At 41.4% G+C, this 16,309-nt stretch overlaps 1 protein-coding gene across 2 annotated transcripts in view; it reads left to right on the top strand.

Moving 5' to 3' along the window:
* Positions 1-16,309, top strand: part of prkar2aa (protein kinase, cAMP-dependent, regulatory, type II, alpha A) — a 49,515-nt gene that overhangs the window by 31,645 nt on the left and 1,561 nt on the right. For both annotated transcript variants that reach the window (XM_038722998.1, XM_038722997.1), the window contains exons 4-10: positions 8,413-8,549; positions 9,946-10,052; positions 13,559-13,700; positions 14,201-14,302; positions 14,451-14,525; positions 14,620-14,685; positions 15,157-15,295. In XM_038722998.1, the coding sequence (XP_038578926.1) occupies positions 8,413-8,549; positions 9,946-10,052; positions 13,559-13,700; positions 14,201-14,302; positions 14,451-14,525; positions 14,620-14,685; positions 15,157-15,295 (768 nt within the window). The remainder of the gene's footprint in view (positions 1-8,412; positions 8,550-9,945; positions 10,053-13,558; positions 13,701-14,200; positions 14,303-14,450; positions 14,526-14,619; positions 14,686-15,156; positions 15,296-16,309) is intronic.

The raw sequence follows: 16,309 nt of genomic DNA, 5'->3' as shown, positions 1-16,309 counted from the left end.
TGTTGTGTGTCTGCATTCTCTCTGCTTCTGTGGTCTTGTGTGTACGGCGCTCCTGTTTTCTCACGCTTCATCGTGCCCATCTAGTGTTTACATATGAGTAATTTAATGTCGTCAGCCGTCACCGAGAGCTGCTCTTTGATTAGGCTCTGGGTGTGCCAGCTGATGTTTATCTTTAGTGCTCTCCTCCTGTCACTGTTGACCCTGCTGTCTGTACCGCAGCGCCATAAAGGTCTGTTGAGGAATATTTGGCGGTCATTTGTGCAAGTTGTTAACTTTGTTGTACTGTTTTGTAGCCGTAACATCCAGTTGCATGTTATTATGCAGCAAACAAAGTGGTTTGAAGATTCTTTGTTGACAAAAGTGTTAATGATGGTAATGTTAGAAGACGTAATGATCCTTGTTGAGCCCGGAAGTGATGATTGGTATAGATAATTAGTAAAATGCACACGACAAGATGTCAAGATGCAATCCAAGAGAGCAAGTTCTGTAATTTAGTATATCATTTAGTAATATATTTTTTAATTATTGTTTGCCCAGTCAGAGAGGTGGTGTTTGTAGTGCTACTGTACTAGATTGCATTATATTTTAAGGTGTTTCAAAACATCTTACTGCAGTATTCTCTACAAATAAGGTTTTTTCACAGAGTTACCAGGCTGAAAGCTTGCAAGCCTCTTTCACCTCTGAGGAGAGCCAGCATCACTGATGCGTATGGCTGGGTGTTGTCAAAAATCTGTTTTGCTGCACGTGTAACCACACCCAACAGTGATGTCATAAGGTCCTGAAGAGTACACCTGTACATCACTGCAGCAAGGTGAGAGGTTAAACCTCTGGCTGTTAAACGATTTACTTTACAAACCAATAAATAAATACATTAAATGTATTTGAGTCTTTGGAAGTCTGTGAGGGGCTGAGCTGGCAGGCACGAGGAGTCACAGGTGAATTTTCAAACGGAAGGTTTGATTTTCCCAAAGCTAGAAGAAACAATTTACAAAATATGCAACAACATTCTGGGCCTATAAAGAATATCAGCTCAACAGACCAGTCTAAACAGAAAGGGGAGCAGTATTTCATGGCTGATCAGATCAATTTCTTTTTCCGTTGATTTGTATTTTAGTTACATACAGATTAAAAACACACTGCTCAAAAAATAAAGTAACACTTAATCATCACATTATTACATAAAGTCAATTAAACTTCATAAATATCAATCTAGTTAGGAAGCATAAGCGATTGTAAATCAATGTCACCTGTTTAGAACAAATGAAAGTGACAGGCGCATCAACCCAGCAGCAGGACCTGTATCTGCTCCTTTGTGTGAGGAGGAACAGGAGGAGCTCTGTCAGAGCCCTACAAACTGACTTCCAGCAGGCAACTGGTGCGCATGTTTCGGACCAAACTGTCAGAAACCAACTCCATGGGGATGGCATGAGGGCCCAACGTCCTCTACTGGGATCAGTGCTCACAGCCCAGCACCGTGCAGCTCGACTGGTTTCACCAGAGAGAGGATTTTTTTTTTTTTTTACCATTGCATAGATTAAATAGTCAAAATGTGCTTTTTACTTAGTGTTTCTCACAGGAGGAGAGACTTGGTGGTTCGAGGTCCCAGAGGGTTGGGTAAAGTAGATTACACGTGTCCAATTACTTTTAATGTACACATTTAATGTTTTATACTTTCTGTGAATATAATCCACTTGATCTTATTTCCATACTGTAATAATAATAATAATAATAATAATCCTTATTTGTAGAGCACTTTTCAAAAACAAGTTACAAAGTGCTTTAACAAGTGTAAAGAATAATACAAAAAAGATAAGAGCATGAAAATTTAATATAAAATTAGTAAAATACAATAAAATAAAAGGGATAAAATAAAGTCAAATAAGATCGGGAAAAGCTCTCCTATAAAAGTATGTTTTAAGAAGGGACTTAAAAGAGTTCACCGACTCAGCCGACCTGATTTCCTCGGGCAGGCTGTTCCAGAGCCTCAGGGCCCTGACAGAAAACGCTCTGTCCCCTTTAGTTTTCAGTCGAGACTCTGGAACAGACAACAGACCTCTGCCCGAGGATCTCAAGGTACGTGCTGGTGCGTATGGGACTAAAAGGTCAGAAATATAACAAGGTGAGAGGCCATGAAGAGCTTTAAAAGTGATCAATAGAATTTTAAAGTCAATTCTAAAACATACTGGGAGCCAGTGTAATGAAGCTAAAATAGGAGTAATGTGGTCATATTTCTTTGTTCTGGTTAAAAGCCTGGCAGCTGAGTTCTGGACAGTCTGGAGTCGATCAATAGATTTTTGGGTTAAACGGGTGAAAAGGCTGTTGCAATAATCCAGGCGTGATGAGATGAAGGCGTGTAAAATGGTCTCGGTGTCCTTAAAAGTTAACATAGATCGAATTTTAGCTATATTTCTAAGTTGATAAAAACATGATTGAACAAGCTTTGTGGTGTGCTGCTCGAAATTTAAATTACTATCAAACCAAACACCAAGGTTCTTTGCCACAGGCTTAATGTGATTTACTAGGGAAACAGCAGATGGCAGTATTTGATTTGCCATCTGCTGAGACCCGATGACCAGGATTTCTGTTTTGTCTGAGTTCAGCTGGAGGAAATTATTTGACATCCATTTTTTAACTTCACAAAGGCAGTTGTTAAGTGAACTCAGCATTCCAGGGTCTGTGGATCTGACGGGCAAGTATATTTGTGTGTCATCAGCATAAATATGAAAAGAAATGCCATGTTTATGGATAATATGTCCAAGGGGAAGCAGATACAAGGAAAACAAAATGGGTCCTAAGACCGACCCCTGAGGCACACCATATTTAACTGGACAGAATGAAGAGACATAGTTGTTTACAGACACGCAAAACTTCCTATTTGACAGGTAGGATGAAAACCATTCTAGAGCAGTACCAGAGATCCCCACCCAGTGCCTCAGTCTGTCTAACATGATGTTGTGATCAATGGTGTCAAAAGCAGCGCTAAGGTCCAGGAGTACAAGGACTGAGCACATACCTTCATCAGCAGACATTAAAAGGTCATTGGTGACTTTAAGCAGGGCAGTCTCAGTGCTGTGGTACTTCCTAAAACCAGACTGAAACTTTTCAAATAATTTGTTATTTTCCAGCACAGTGAGCAGCTGTTTGGACACAATTCTTTCTAGAATCTTTGCAATAAAAGGCAGTTTTGAAATTGGTCTAAAATTATGTGGGAGGGAGGGATCTAAACCAGGTTTCTTTAAAAGTGGGTTCACGCAAGCCGTTTTAAAATAATCAGGGACACAACCAGTAGATAGGGAGCTGTTGAAAACAGAGATCAAATGGGGCCCAACAGAATCTATTACTTTCAGTAAAAATTTTGTAGGTATTATATCAAGTGGGCCGCAGGACACTCTCATTTGTGATACTGTTTTTAAAAGCTCAGACAAGTCGATGGGATAAAACTGGTTAAAACTCTGTTGTTGCTGGTGAGGGACCTCTGAGTAAGAGTCCACGGGGGTAATAGAGGCTCTGATTGACACCACATTATTGGTAAAATAAGATAAAAACAGTTCACAGTCATCATTACTTCCAGCTGAGGCACAAGGAGGGGTTGGGTTTACCAGCTGATCCACAGTCTTAAACAGAAACCTGGGATTGTGTTTATGTGTAGTAATGAGTTCAGAAAAATAGTGTGTTCTCGCATCCTTAACCATTTTATTGTAGTTAATTAATAAATCCTTCAGACTGAGGTAATGGACTTGGAGACTGGATTTTTTCCATCTGCGCTCTGCTTTCCTGCATTCCCTTTTGAGGCTGCGAATGCTGTCATTTATCCAGGGTTGCTTACTAGCTTTAGACGTAGGCCTAACCTTTAGAGGAGCAGTAATATTTAGTGACGACAAGCAGATATGATTGAAGTGATCGACCAGATTGTTACTGTACAGACACCTTATTTTGAAAACCGGACGTTGTTGTGTATCCTTGCGCTGAATTCATCAAATCCAACCCAATTTGTTAAATAATGTTGTATGTGGTTCTCGTATCACGTAACATGAAGACTTCACAGCCTCCCTTCAGGTAGGACTCTCATACTGCAACACAAGAGAGAAAATAAAGTTGCTAACCTGCCTGTCAGCTCGTACTGGTCCGTTTCAGTTACCATAAAGGCTTTAGTACGTGTGCACTCCAAATATAGGCACGGCTAGCTCAATCGCCTTCTCACAAATGAGTGACCGAAACACTCAAAGCGGGACACTTTAAAATGCTTCCACACTGCCGACATGTCAACGTAATTGTTCGGTTTAATTTATTTGGTCTTTTGACGTATTAGGCCGAACATCCGAAAGTGCTTTTGTTGCCATTTTGGCGGTGCATCCCTAGCCAGAGAACACCAGAACTAGGGCTGAACGATTTTGGAAAATAATCTAATTGCGATTTTTGTTTTTTTGTTTTTTTTAACCAATATTGCAATGTAATATGCAAAAACATTTTAAGCTCTTTACCTTCTGTATTATTCAAAATGTACAAGCAGTAAATCAGTGTATAGTATGACCAACGTAATATTTGATAGATGGAACATACACTGTTCTTTCTTGTGGGTCAGGCCTTTGTTATGAATTATGTAGAATTTTTATTATAAGCAATAGTGGAGAAGATATATCAAATTATAATAATATGAGAAAGATAATTCGAGAGTCAAGTCATGGCATGAAATAATGATATAATATCGTCAGGTCGGCCTACCTACAGACCACAAGAAAAAACACAGTTCACCACAGTGTGTTACACAGTAAGCGCTCAATATAAAACCCACAGTTCAACCACCAATTAATGAATCCTTATCTCAGCCACAATACGCTTACCTTAATACACATATCTTTCTGTTTTTCATTTTTCCTGTCCGTCAAAGTGGCGGATGGCCCGACGATTTCACCCACCACCACCAGCACGTTACCCGCAGGTGGCGGGTGCAACTTTAATTCCCTGTGTGACACTAAAGTTTATGTAGTGTCAGCTTCTGTTAAGCGTAAGGCCATTTTACAAAAACAAGTCAAGCTACAGAGTAACGTGCAAATGCAATTAATTGTTCAGCCCTAACCAGAACAGTAACGGAAATGCAGTCCGCTAATAACAAAAATGACCTGCTCACAGCACAACACAGACTCCAACACAAACGGCATGTTAGGATAAAAACCAACAAAAAACATTTATGTCAGGCCGAACCAGACTAACGTCAACATTAGAAAGACGTTTGAGTCGCGAAGTGACCTAGACCTGCATAGTTTCATAGTTTACATCAACTTTTCTTGATAAGATCAAAAACCCCTCTGTAAATTTTCCTGCTTTTTGTCCTTGGTCAATCACGTGCCTGGACCAAACATCTTTTAATATTTTGAAAAAGTGCTGAACCATTAATTGAAATCTTATTGAATTCGCAATATGGCCTACTGCAATTTCCAACTCGCAGGAGGTGCAATATTTGTTAAAGACACAATATGTGTCAGAATACCATTTGAAATTAAATATTGCCGTGCTGCAGAGATGTCCTGGCCTGCACATTATATTTTACAGATTTAAGAAAACATCTGTTTGGCACAGACCCTTGCAAAAATCACACCATAATCATTTGAATATGTTTTTCAATGAAAATGAGAATATTTATGTAAAAGTGATCTGATGGTATCTGTTGAGGCTGACTGATTCTCATCAGTATCGCAATTTGTTTCGCAATTGCAATATCAGTCAAAATAATCGCAATTAGTTGTTTTTTTGTTTTTTTTATTCGCTCAGCCCTAATTTCAAATGGAACAGTCCTATTGTTGTATTTGGTTGTTGTCTCCTGGCATCTCACAGCAGACATGGAGCAGAGCGGACTGGAGCTAGACTGACTGACACAGACGACAAAATCAAAAGGGGGCGTTTTTGTGATCCCCTTCACATCTGATGTAAATTCAGCGTCATGAGGGCGACCGTCTGCTCTCAGAATGTGTGCCCCGCCTCTGACCTTTGAAGCTGTGCATGCACAATGAAGGCAGCTGTCTAACTATTAACTACCTGCTCATCAGCTAACTGATTTTATTGCTGTAGCGACATACACGACAACTGGCTGGCTAACAGAAAATATAAAAAGCGCCCTCAGAGAGGAGCCACATTCATTCATAGCTAGATAAGTCTTTTGTTGATTCCTTAGTCTGGAAATTAGCAAGCATTCAATAATCTTGATCAAAACAAACAATCAATATTTCATTTTTAATAATTCATTAATATGAACAGCTGGTAAAATGTCAGTACACTGATTGCTCTGGGCAGAAAGGGATTCTGTAAGCTTGCATTTATAGTAACAAGTGATGATAAAGACTGCGAGAGTCTGGACATTTTTGGTTTAGGTACCTTGAAAGTGCTTGAATTTGTCTTTTAAAAGCTGTACGAACCCTGAAAACAAGACATTTGAGGATGTGGGCTTTGGCAAACAGTGACCACGATTTTTGGTAATTTATTAACAGATTGTTGACAAATTTTGTCCACAGTACACAGAGACATGCACGGTATATTCAGGAAGTATTTTTAAGGATTAGTTTCCTCACGAGTTTTACTGAAAACTGACCTGTTGTGAATTAGGGCTTATAAAAAAAACTTGTTTTGGCCAGTGTTTTGATATTGTGTCATCCTCGAGCGATAGAGCGATGGAGATTTTGGTAGCATGGGGAAAACTCTACAATCTGATTCCTGCAACAAAAGCTAAGCATGACGGACCTGCCTGCACCCTTGGCTCTGTCTGAACAGCATTCATACCAGTCAAGGACACACAAAGCCGAATATTTATACTAACATCTGTGTCTCCATACTCCTAACACCCTTGTGTTTTGGGGTCGTACCTTGTCGTTGGTTGTCACAGTCGGGTTGGCAGATGCCCGAGGCTCACAGTTTAACTGCTTCCTATTCAGTCTGTTGTATTTACCCTCCTGATCAAGCTGAACTAAAGGAGTTAACATGTTGACACTCAAACAGGTTTGGAATGAGAGATCAGACGCTACACTCATGATTGCGCACACACACACACACGCGTGGAGACTTTTGTGATAGATGCGAGAAGTGGAGTGTGTCTCTACAGAAACGCAGAGGAGGAAACGCAGATACATAGTGACAATTTGAAATGACCTTGTCAGTGTTTGTCATCCAGTGTGCTACAACATGTCGCTGTGCGTGTGTCATTTCCTCACTTCTGGGCTCCTTCAGTGTCCTGCAGTACTGACGTCCTGTCTTCCCTTTTCCTGCAGGCCATCGCCTCATTTGGTGTTATACAATATCTTCCTCTCTGCTTGTGTTTGCTCGTAACATCTTACCTGTGTGTGTGTGATAGGCACAAAGATAAAGATGTGTGTGTTTGTGCATGTTGGAACTACAATATGATTCTTTGACTCGCCTGTACACATTTTGCATCTTGTCAAGATAGAATTTAACTGTGAAAGTGAAAGGCACCTCCACATGCATTAAAGTTGTTTGTCACCGTGATGGATGTCTATTGTGTGGAATCTGCCATGGTTGTATTTAGATCAGTTTAATATTGGTAAATCACATTGCACCTCTGCTAATATTCGTAGTATTTACAGGGTAGTAGAGAGGTTTAGATAGCAGACATGGCATGTGTGGTCACTGTTGAGACAGATGCACAATGTAAAACATAAGGAACATTTACTTTAACAAGTTCCAACCATCAATCGTTAACTGCTTATCCTGCTGGAGCCAGTCCCAGCTGACATCGGGCGAAAGGCGGGGTACACTCTGGACAGGTTGCCAGTTACTTTAACAAGTTCAGCTCTGTAATTTCAGATTTTAAAGAGCTTAATGAACTCTTAAAAGTATAAATACTTCTAGGAGAAGGAGACAGAACATATTTTGCTGCTCAATGTGTATCAACATGCCTCAACCCTGAAGGACACTGAATGATCTTATTTTTATATCAGCATTTTATTTCTACTTTGTTCTCCACCTTATTTCAGTGTTTCCTCACAAACTACTTGCTCACCTTGCTTTTCCCATCAGACACACACACCTACACCTCTCTCTCCCTGTATGTGTCTGCTCTCTTGACTTTCTTCGTCAGCAGTATGTTTTATAAAGTCGCCCTATAAAAGACACCCACAATTCCGTTTTCGCGACTGCAAGTGAGCGTCCTGTGGAGGAGGCTTGTTGTTAATGACCTATGGTTGTCTTCTTCACTCACGGCGAAGAACTTCCAATCCGACAACATGTTTTAGCATGCAATTGTGTGTAGCTGTAACAATTGTTATTACTGCAGCTTAATAAATTTCTGAACATGTCCATAGAATAGTTCCTCACCTGGACTGTTTGCTTTGTCTAATTACAGTGTAATCACACAGGACATGTTAATGCACTATGTAAGGTAAGTTTGTTTCCATGTTTTCCCTCCAGTGTGTGCGGAGGCTTTCAACCCAGACGAGGACGATGAAGACACGGAGCCCCGAGTAGTTCACCCAAAAACAGATGAACAGCGCTGCAGACTGCAGGAGGCCTGCCGAGACATCCTACTCTTCAAAACACTAGATCAGGTAAATGAAATGTACAAACCTGCACAGGAAGAAACGTGTGTGCACATACACATCAATATCACAGTACACAAAATCCTTCAAATACAGATGGGTTACAGATCCTGTCACTCTGCTGAGCTGCTGGAAAACAAAACTGTTCTGTTAACTGCTAAACAGACTGTACTAGCACACCTGGCTCACACACGAGTGCATCGGAAACGATCAGTGCACTGCGCTACTCCGCTTATCCGTGACTACTCAGCTACTTTCCGCCTGTATTTCCAATGAGCTTGGTTTTGTCCCGTATCGTGTTGACTGGAGTCAAAGTGTGCCTGCATGACAGACGGGATCTTTTTTCTGTGCCAATTCTTTCCAGTCTGCTCCCAGCTGCAGTTTCTGTAGCATTTGTCGGTTTTGTCAGTCCAAGTTAGACTGGATATGCATAATTACATCACCTACAGCAGGTAAGTTGAACAATACAGACTTGACTCGATCCCACAAGTCAATCTTTGACTGGTTGTGTTCTCGTGTCTGTAGGGTTTCATTGTTGTACTTTCAGGTACAGTACAGGAGGGAGGGAGGTTGCAACCTATGTGAAAGAATTAATTTCTCAAACTTATTGATTATTGACATTAGGTCAGGTAATAACTTGTTAACAGTTTCCCTTGCGGTAGCTCAACGTGTAACATCACTTCACTTTCCTCACAGAGAAGCATCTGCTTTTAGGGCAGGGCAGATGATACATTTGTAAAAGACAAAGACGTACTTGTCAAACATCTTTGCATGTGTACTTTGTATCATGAACCAATGATATCTCTAATCATCATAATCTGCTTTTGTTATTGGCTAGAAACCTAAAGTCCTAGAAGCCCATGTTACAGTGTTGTGATAATGTGCTTGAGTTTTGTTGCCAAAGTAAAACTACTCCTCTTACACCCTCCTATATTTGGGCATCAGCTGACCGCCTCGCTCCTTTTCAAAAAGCAGTTCTAAATATCTTATGTCTGTGTGATATCACTATACTTGATTTATCCGTGTTCATTATGGCAGAGGAGATGCACTTCAAATTTATTTTATATTTTTAAAACCTCTTTATGTTCCCATTGTGTGAACCATGGAGCACTTGACATCACCTGTGATTAATCTACGACATTATGATCGACTCGAAACAGCGCTGCTCTGAAAGTGTCACAATATCAAAAATAATGCCTCCTCTTCTCTCTGCTGTGTACTTTCTCACACAGTTCCCCTGCTGGGATAATTAAATTCCATCTTGTCTCCCTCCAGTTACAGCACTCACATGAGCTCGGTGCCATTTTCAGCTGCTAGTTGAACTCCACATACATATTTCCACTGTCGCTCCTTGTTTGTTCACCTCATCTGTGTCTGACGTCGTGCTTCTTATCCCACCATCCAGGAGCAGTTCTCAGAGGTGCTGGACGCAATGTTCGAGTTAAGGGTTCAGCCCCAGGAGCACGTCATCGACCAGGGAGCTGACGGAGATAACTTCTACGTCATAGAGAGGTAGGAGGCAGACCCCTGTTTTGGGTAATTAAATTTGGGTGTAATTTTTGTTGTAATTTGTATAACTGAATATTGACACACTGTTTTAGCAAGCTTAGATGACAGGAAGGCTAGAAACGACAATGTTTTACAGCACAGTTACTTCAAAAAAAGCCTGTGTCCACATGTTGTGTTTTTAATACGTATGTATTTATTACACTGGATGACTGGACAATATTGAATTGTGTTTTTTACTACTTGCATGTTGACTCAGCTCTGGTTTTTTTGAGGCTGTACTCTGTAGTGGGGTTGTATAAAAAGTGTAAAGATATTAAAAACAAATAAAACGCCATAAATGACAGCCTCAACAGATACCAGCCAGGTTGACCTAACAGTGTTGACAACAAGTAAAATGTTTAAGTGCCTTTCACAGAGCTGTTGTACTTCATTGCAATAAATAATAATGGAATAATAGTATAGTGTGCACCACTAAAAATCACTCTGTTGCGCTGGTCTGTACAGTTGAGCCTGTCTTTATGCTGCGCTGGTTCTGATTAAGGCGCTGTGTATGTCTGTGTCCATGTATCCAGCATCTCTGAAGGCTGCGTGTAATTGTCCTGCCATGTTGCTAATGTAAACGGTTGCTGTGTACCCAGGCCTGCACAGGTCAGGTTTTGTTGCCTGGGTTGGAATACAATGTTGGGTTGAAGATTTCCAGGTCCTGATGGTGTAAAAACATTGTAGTTTAGATTGTTGAGTTTTATTTTTAAATAATAGAGGAAACCTTGATAATCCGTGAGACTGCACTACACTGGGAGGTATTAACACGTCTTTCTTCATCAGCCAGAGTCATTCACAGTACTTTCCCAATAAATTACTTGGCATAGAAAAATTCCTCAAGATGGTTTTTAACCTCTGCCACCACACTTGACAGTGTTGAGCTGACGGCAGGTCATTGTTTATCCCACCCTGGCCTCTGTTTATTCTCGCCATGGCACTTATCAGGTCAGCACCGCGCTTTAGTTCCACTTGGTGTGTGCTGTCTTTCCACTATCATACACACTTTCTAACGCAGCGTGCTCCCCGTACAAGAGACATGCGATGACCTTTAACAGCAGCACGCCTGCCTGCTCATATACTATCCCGGGGTTTTCCCTGGCCTAAAAAGCTAATGGTACCACCAGGATGGGGTGTGAGCATGGACACACACAGAGATGGAGGGATAAACGGAAAAGAACAAAAGAAAAGAGAGAAAGAAATGAGCCATTTTTGTCCTCAGTTGTGATTGGCTGATCCAGTTTGAGGCAACTGTAACAAACCTACACAAGTTAATTTGTTTATACATTAATGTTATATAATTTAGGGTGCTTTCACACCTGGATTGATTGGAGATGTTGTTCCAAAACAAGGGGGCATTTCCCCTTTGGCTCGGTTTGTTTGGAAATATGTGAACACAACAATCGCATTCTGATCCAGAACAAAACAACCGAGCCGACATCGCCTAGAAGAGGTGGTCTCGGCTCGAATCCATACGAACCCTGAGCGGTTCGTTTGCAGTGAGAACACATCCAACCCAAGAACCGGAACAAATGAATGTGTTGCCTGGCAGCCAATGGCAAAAGATCGCTTGACAACATGGAGCTTCAGCAGCGTATTTTGTTAAGTTGTTGCGGTATCTTGTTGTGGTTGTATTATGTTGTTTTTGTGTGTGGTTTTGTTTTTTTTTTTTTGCCTTCGTGCGACACTGCTCAACGGAGCGTTCACAACCCCTTTTTCATTTTATCACTAACCATTTTGTAGACTTCAGTGTTCTTGATTTGTTGTTCAGACCAAATATCTATGAGGCATTTCAGCTCCTCGCAGCACCAAGTCAACCCGCGATTCATTTTGTGTAGTTGTCATGGAGATGTCCCACAATGTAAAGCGCAACCTGCACGCATGAGGTAGTGACATAATGACATAAGGAAAGCCCTGGAAGCGTATGCGATTTGGACCGCTTTACAATAGTGCGGTGTGAAGACAAGTGATGTATTCAAATTGATTCGGAACAAAGTATCTGTTCTGGAACAAAATAAAACGTGCTCACCAGTATCAATATTGTTTTATTATCAAATAAAAATGAACTACCTAGTTGGCTTTCTCTCTTGCAAACTTGCAGTAGTCATGGTGCGTTCCATTTGGGAACATGGGAAATTGGAATTTCTTCAAAGTGAAGAAAGTTGGAGTTCAAAGTCGGAAATTTCAAAGGAACAGCCCGGTCGGTCGGATTTCCGACTTGGAAAGTCAGGAGAACTGCACTACCCCGACTTTGTGATCCAAGATGGCTGCTCCGAGTATCAACAGTTAGTGAAAGCTGTATTTATACTGTTATTAGCGCTTCTATGTACTTGTGTCTCTTATACATTTTCATACACAAAGTGCTGTCTAGCTGTTGTCTGTGGACGTGTTGCTACATTGTTTAGTATGAATAAATACCGCACAATGCATTTTTCATCAGCCGGCGTAACAATAGCTAAACTGGCTAGTTGTAAACAACGGGTGGCCGACTCGTAACTGGAACGCGGGTGTGAAGTCATTCCCAGCTCCGACCTCCGACTTTATGCAACGCACCATCATTCTTTCACAACTTTTTAGAGGAAGCCCTCCAAATTCTGGCAACTTAAACATTGAACTTCCTCAGGGTATTTATTGATCATGGCTGAGTAGCCTGTTTTACCATCAAGTAAAAATGGTTATTAACATAATCTTGGCTCTTTCTTCTACAGCTGCCCTTCTTGTGCATAACGTTAAGTGGTTAGTGAAAAAAAGAGTTCGCAGCTCAATGTTTTAAACAGCGCGTAGATCGGCACCATTCTCCGTGCTCAGGTAGGCGACGACACAAGTGATCATCGTAATGGTAATCCAATCAAACTAAGTTGATACTCCACTAGCATAAAGGCTTTCAGCCCAACTACGCAGCCAATGGGAGGACAGGCTCTCTTACAATATGACTGGTTAATCCTGCCAAGCAACGACACTGCAAATTACCCTCCCCAGGTTTAATCCTCATACAGAGAGAGAGTGGGGGAGGGAGGGGGAGACCGAGCTGCTCTGCTGAAGTATTACAGTCTGCCAGAAATATAGAAAATATATTATTACTGTGCATTCAGATGTACAGTAGGGTTCACAGATGAGCTGAATTTCTCTCACCTTTACATATTGTCACAGTTAAGCACTTGAAAATGAATGAAACACATCTCATTGAATACATATATGCACCAAGTTATTCACACTAGTGCACCCACACAAACACAGTCAATGATTCGCTCACCAAGTGTGCCAAACTAACACAGGATCCTGTCCAGAGGATAATCTGTAATTATATCTCTGGTTAGAGTCAATAAACAAAACACTGACCGCATCTTAACTTTTGGCGCAGTGAAATAAAGCAAAGTTTTTTTTCTGTTGGATTTATGTCTCTTTTAATCTTTCCCCATTTGCTGTTTTTGTTTCTCTCTCCCTCCCCCTCCCTCCCTCCCTCCCTCCAGGGGTGTGTATGACATAGAGGTATCAGGAACATGCGTGGGTCAGTATGACAATAAGGGCAGCTTCGGGGAGCTGGCACTCATGTACAACACGCCACGCGCCGCCACCATCATCGCCACCCAGGAGGGGGCGCTATGGGGACTGGTGAGAACACACACAAAAAACCCCACCCAAACAACACCACCAGAGGCATTTGAAGATTTTAGTGGGATACGGTCTAATCTGGTGCATTCTTACAGTATTTTCTAGTCATTATGAGTTCAAGTTAAACATTCTGGAGCCATTTGTTATGAAAGTAAACAGTTGATTCATTACCTAGAGGTTTTTTCAGTGTTTTTAAGTCCTAAATGATCTAATTTGTCTTTTTTAATGTTGCTCTGGCAGTCACTTTCTAACTGCAAGTGTCACTCTTTTAATCAAAGCTCAGTTTTAAACTCTTTCTTGTTAACAGCACATTGAGCTGCTGCTCAGACTTGTTAAGAATGGACTCCTGTTCTCTATGAATGGAGCCGCCGGTCTGCTCTGATGGTTTATGCTGCTGCAGCGCCTTCCTGTGGCTGAGCAGAGAAAGACCAGTAGCAGTCAGGCAGTCTGAGACGATCTGCCTTTCAGCGTGTTTGTTTACTCGGGTTTGTTTTCCCTAGGACCGTGCCACATTTCGTAGACTCATTGTGAAGAACAATGCCAAGAAGAGGAGGATGTACGAGTGTTTCATTGAGTCCGTGCCCTTACTCAAATCACTGGAGGTGTGTTTGCTGGTTGTAAATCCTCTCACTGTCTTCAGCTGTTTTAACTCTTTCTTGTGGCCATAATCTGCATGCAAAGTCAGTGAAACTGTGCTCCCATTGTTTCTCTCATTACTTGTCTTTTCTTGACCCCCCCCCCTCTATCTAGGCAACAGAGAGGATGAAGATAGTGGACGTATTAGGAATGAAGCAGTTCTCAGACGGTGAGCGCATCATCACACAGGTAAGAAATGTTGTGGTTAGAATTTCAACATACAAATACAACACAGATGTACTTTGAAGTGTATTTATAAGATGTGTGTGTTCTTTCTCCTCAGGGAGACAAGGCTGACTGTTTCTATGTTGTAGAATCTGGGGAGGTCAAGATCATGATGAAGAGTAAAGTAAGATACTCCTTCATCTTACCATCTTCACTCCTCCATTTCACCATTCTGCATTTTAATTGAAGGATTTGGCTGTGAGGGTAAATTTATTCCACAGTGCGTCTCTCAGAGAGCCGTGTAGGAAAATACATTTCCCCTACAGTTCAGCTCTACATATTCCCAGCAGTCAATTCTGTTGGTTCAGCTGTAAGAACATGACTGAGTATTCAAGTGTTTTTATTGGTCCAGGAATATGCACAGATATTATATTCATCTACCAGGTAGTTTCTGTGCAGAACATTTTCACAATGACAAAAGTGTTTCCTGTTTTTGCATAGCAACAGTGGGAATCACGCTCATCCTCTCAGCCGCTGAGTGCTCCTCGCTGGTTTGGGGGTGGGGGGGCAAAGTGGCGCTCAATGGGGCTAACCTTTAATCCTCTTCTCTCCTCTGTTCCCCTCCCCTCTCCTCTCGTCTCCTCCCTCCCTACAGACGAAGGCGGACCATGCAGACAATGCGGAGGTGGAGATAACACGCTGTAGCAGGGGTCATTACTTTGGGGAGCTGGCCCTGGTCACCAACAAGCCCCGGGCTGCCTCCGCCTACGCAGTGGGCAGCGTCAAGTGTTTGGGTAAGACGAAATTTACTCTGACACACTCGTTAAACGCATTTGTCAGCATAGATGCTAACGCTGCTCGAGAGGAAAAACAATAATGGAGTTAGATGTGTATAGAAAGTAGGTCTGCACGAATGTCGGCAAATACAATGTGAATATTTTAATGTGGCTATAGAATTTTTCATTTAGCTGTATGCCACGAGTTTCTGTTCAGTGTTGCCAAACTAAGTTCTTACTAAAGCTATAGTTTAAAATAATCAGTAAATCCCTGGTATATACTGAAGATAAAACTTTGTGAAATTAAAAGCACTTAATAAGCGATATTTAAACCACTCAACCTTACAGCAGTGTCTGTGGTAATCATTTTCCACTCATTGAACCAGTACATGCAGGTTGTCCTGGGATTATCAAGTGGCATTTGAGTTTAGTTTAATTCATGATTGGTGTTTGGCTCTTCATCTCGTCTGTCATCACCTTGTTTTTTTTGTTGATTAAAGGCTATTTCAGTAATTATTTCTCCTTTAAAGTGGGTGCACTAATTAAGGCTCTACAGTGGACGAGCAGCTCTTCACTTTTGAAAATGAACACAGGATTTTTAACAGCTTGGCGTGTTTCGTATCACCTCTCTCCTCTCTGTTGGGAAATCTGCTTATGATTTTTTTTATAGCTCCTATTGCACAGCTTTTATTTGTTCCTTCACACAGGTTATTTTTTGATAGTGTCAGTCACTCGCACCCTATGTGCGCTCCCTTCAACATTAACCATGCACACACTGTGTGGATAACCAGTCACCTGTCTGGCTGGCTGTCAGTGGACTTTCTGTTGACTATACTAACAGTCCAACAGCTGCTGGGCTTTGTAGCAGAGAAAAGTGTCACTCAACCGTGCTGCAGCAACAGATGTGTTCTGCTTTTATCAATTCTTCCTGTTGTGTTGTGGCTGCAGAAGATGAGCAGGACTTTAAGAGTCCTCTGTGGCCCTGTAAGGACATCTAAATGCACAAATTTAAACAATCCGGTTAACTTTTTG

Source organism: Micropterus salmoides, unplaced genomic scaffold (assembly GCF_014851395.1).
Source record: "Micropterus salmoides isolate LMB-PRFRI ecotype aquatic unplaced genomic scaffold, ASM1485139v1 Ms_hic_scaffold_16, whole genome shotgun sequence".
Lineage (NCBI taxonomy): Eukaryota > Metazoa > Chordata > Actinopteri > Centrarchiformes > Centrarchidae > Micropterus > Micropterus salmoides.
The sequence above is the reverse complement of the archived record's forward strand: the minus strand, read 5'-3'. Positions and strand labels throughout refer to the sequence as shown.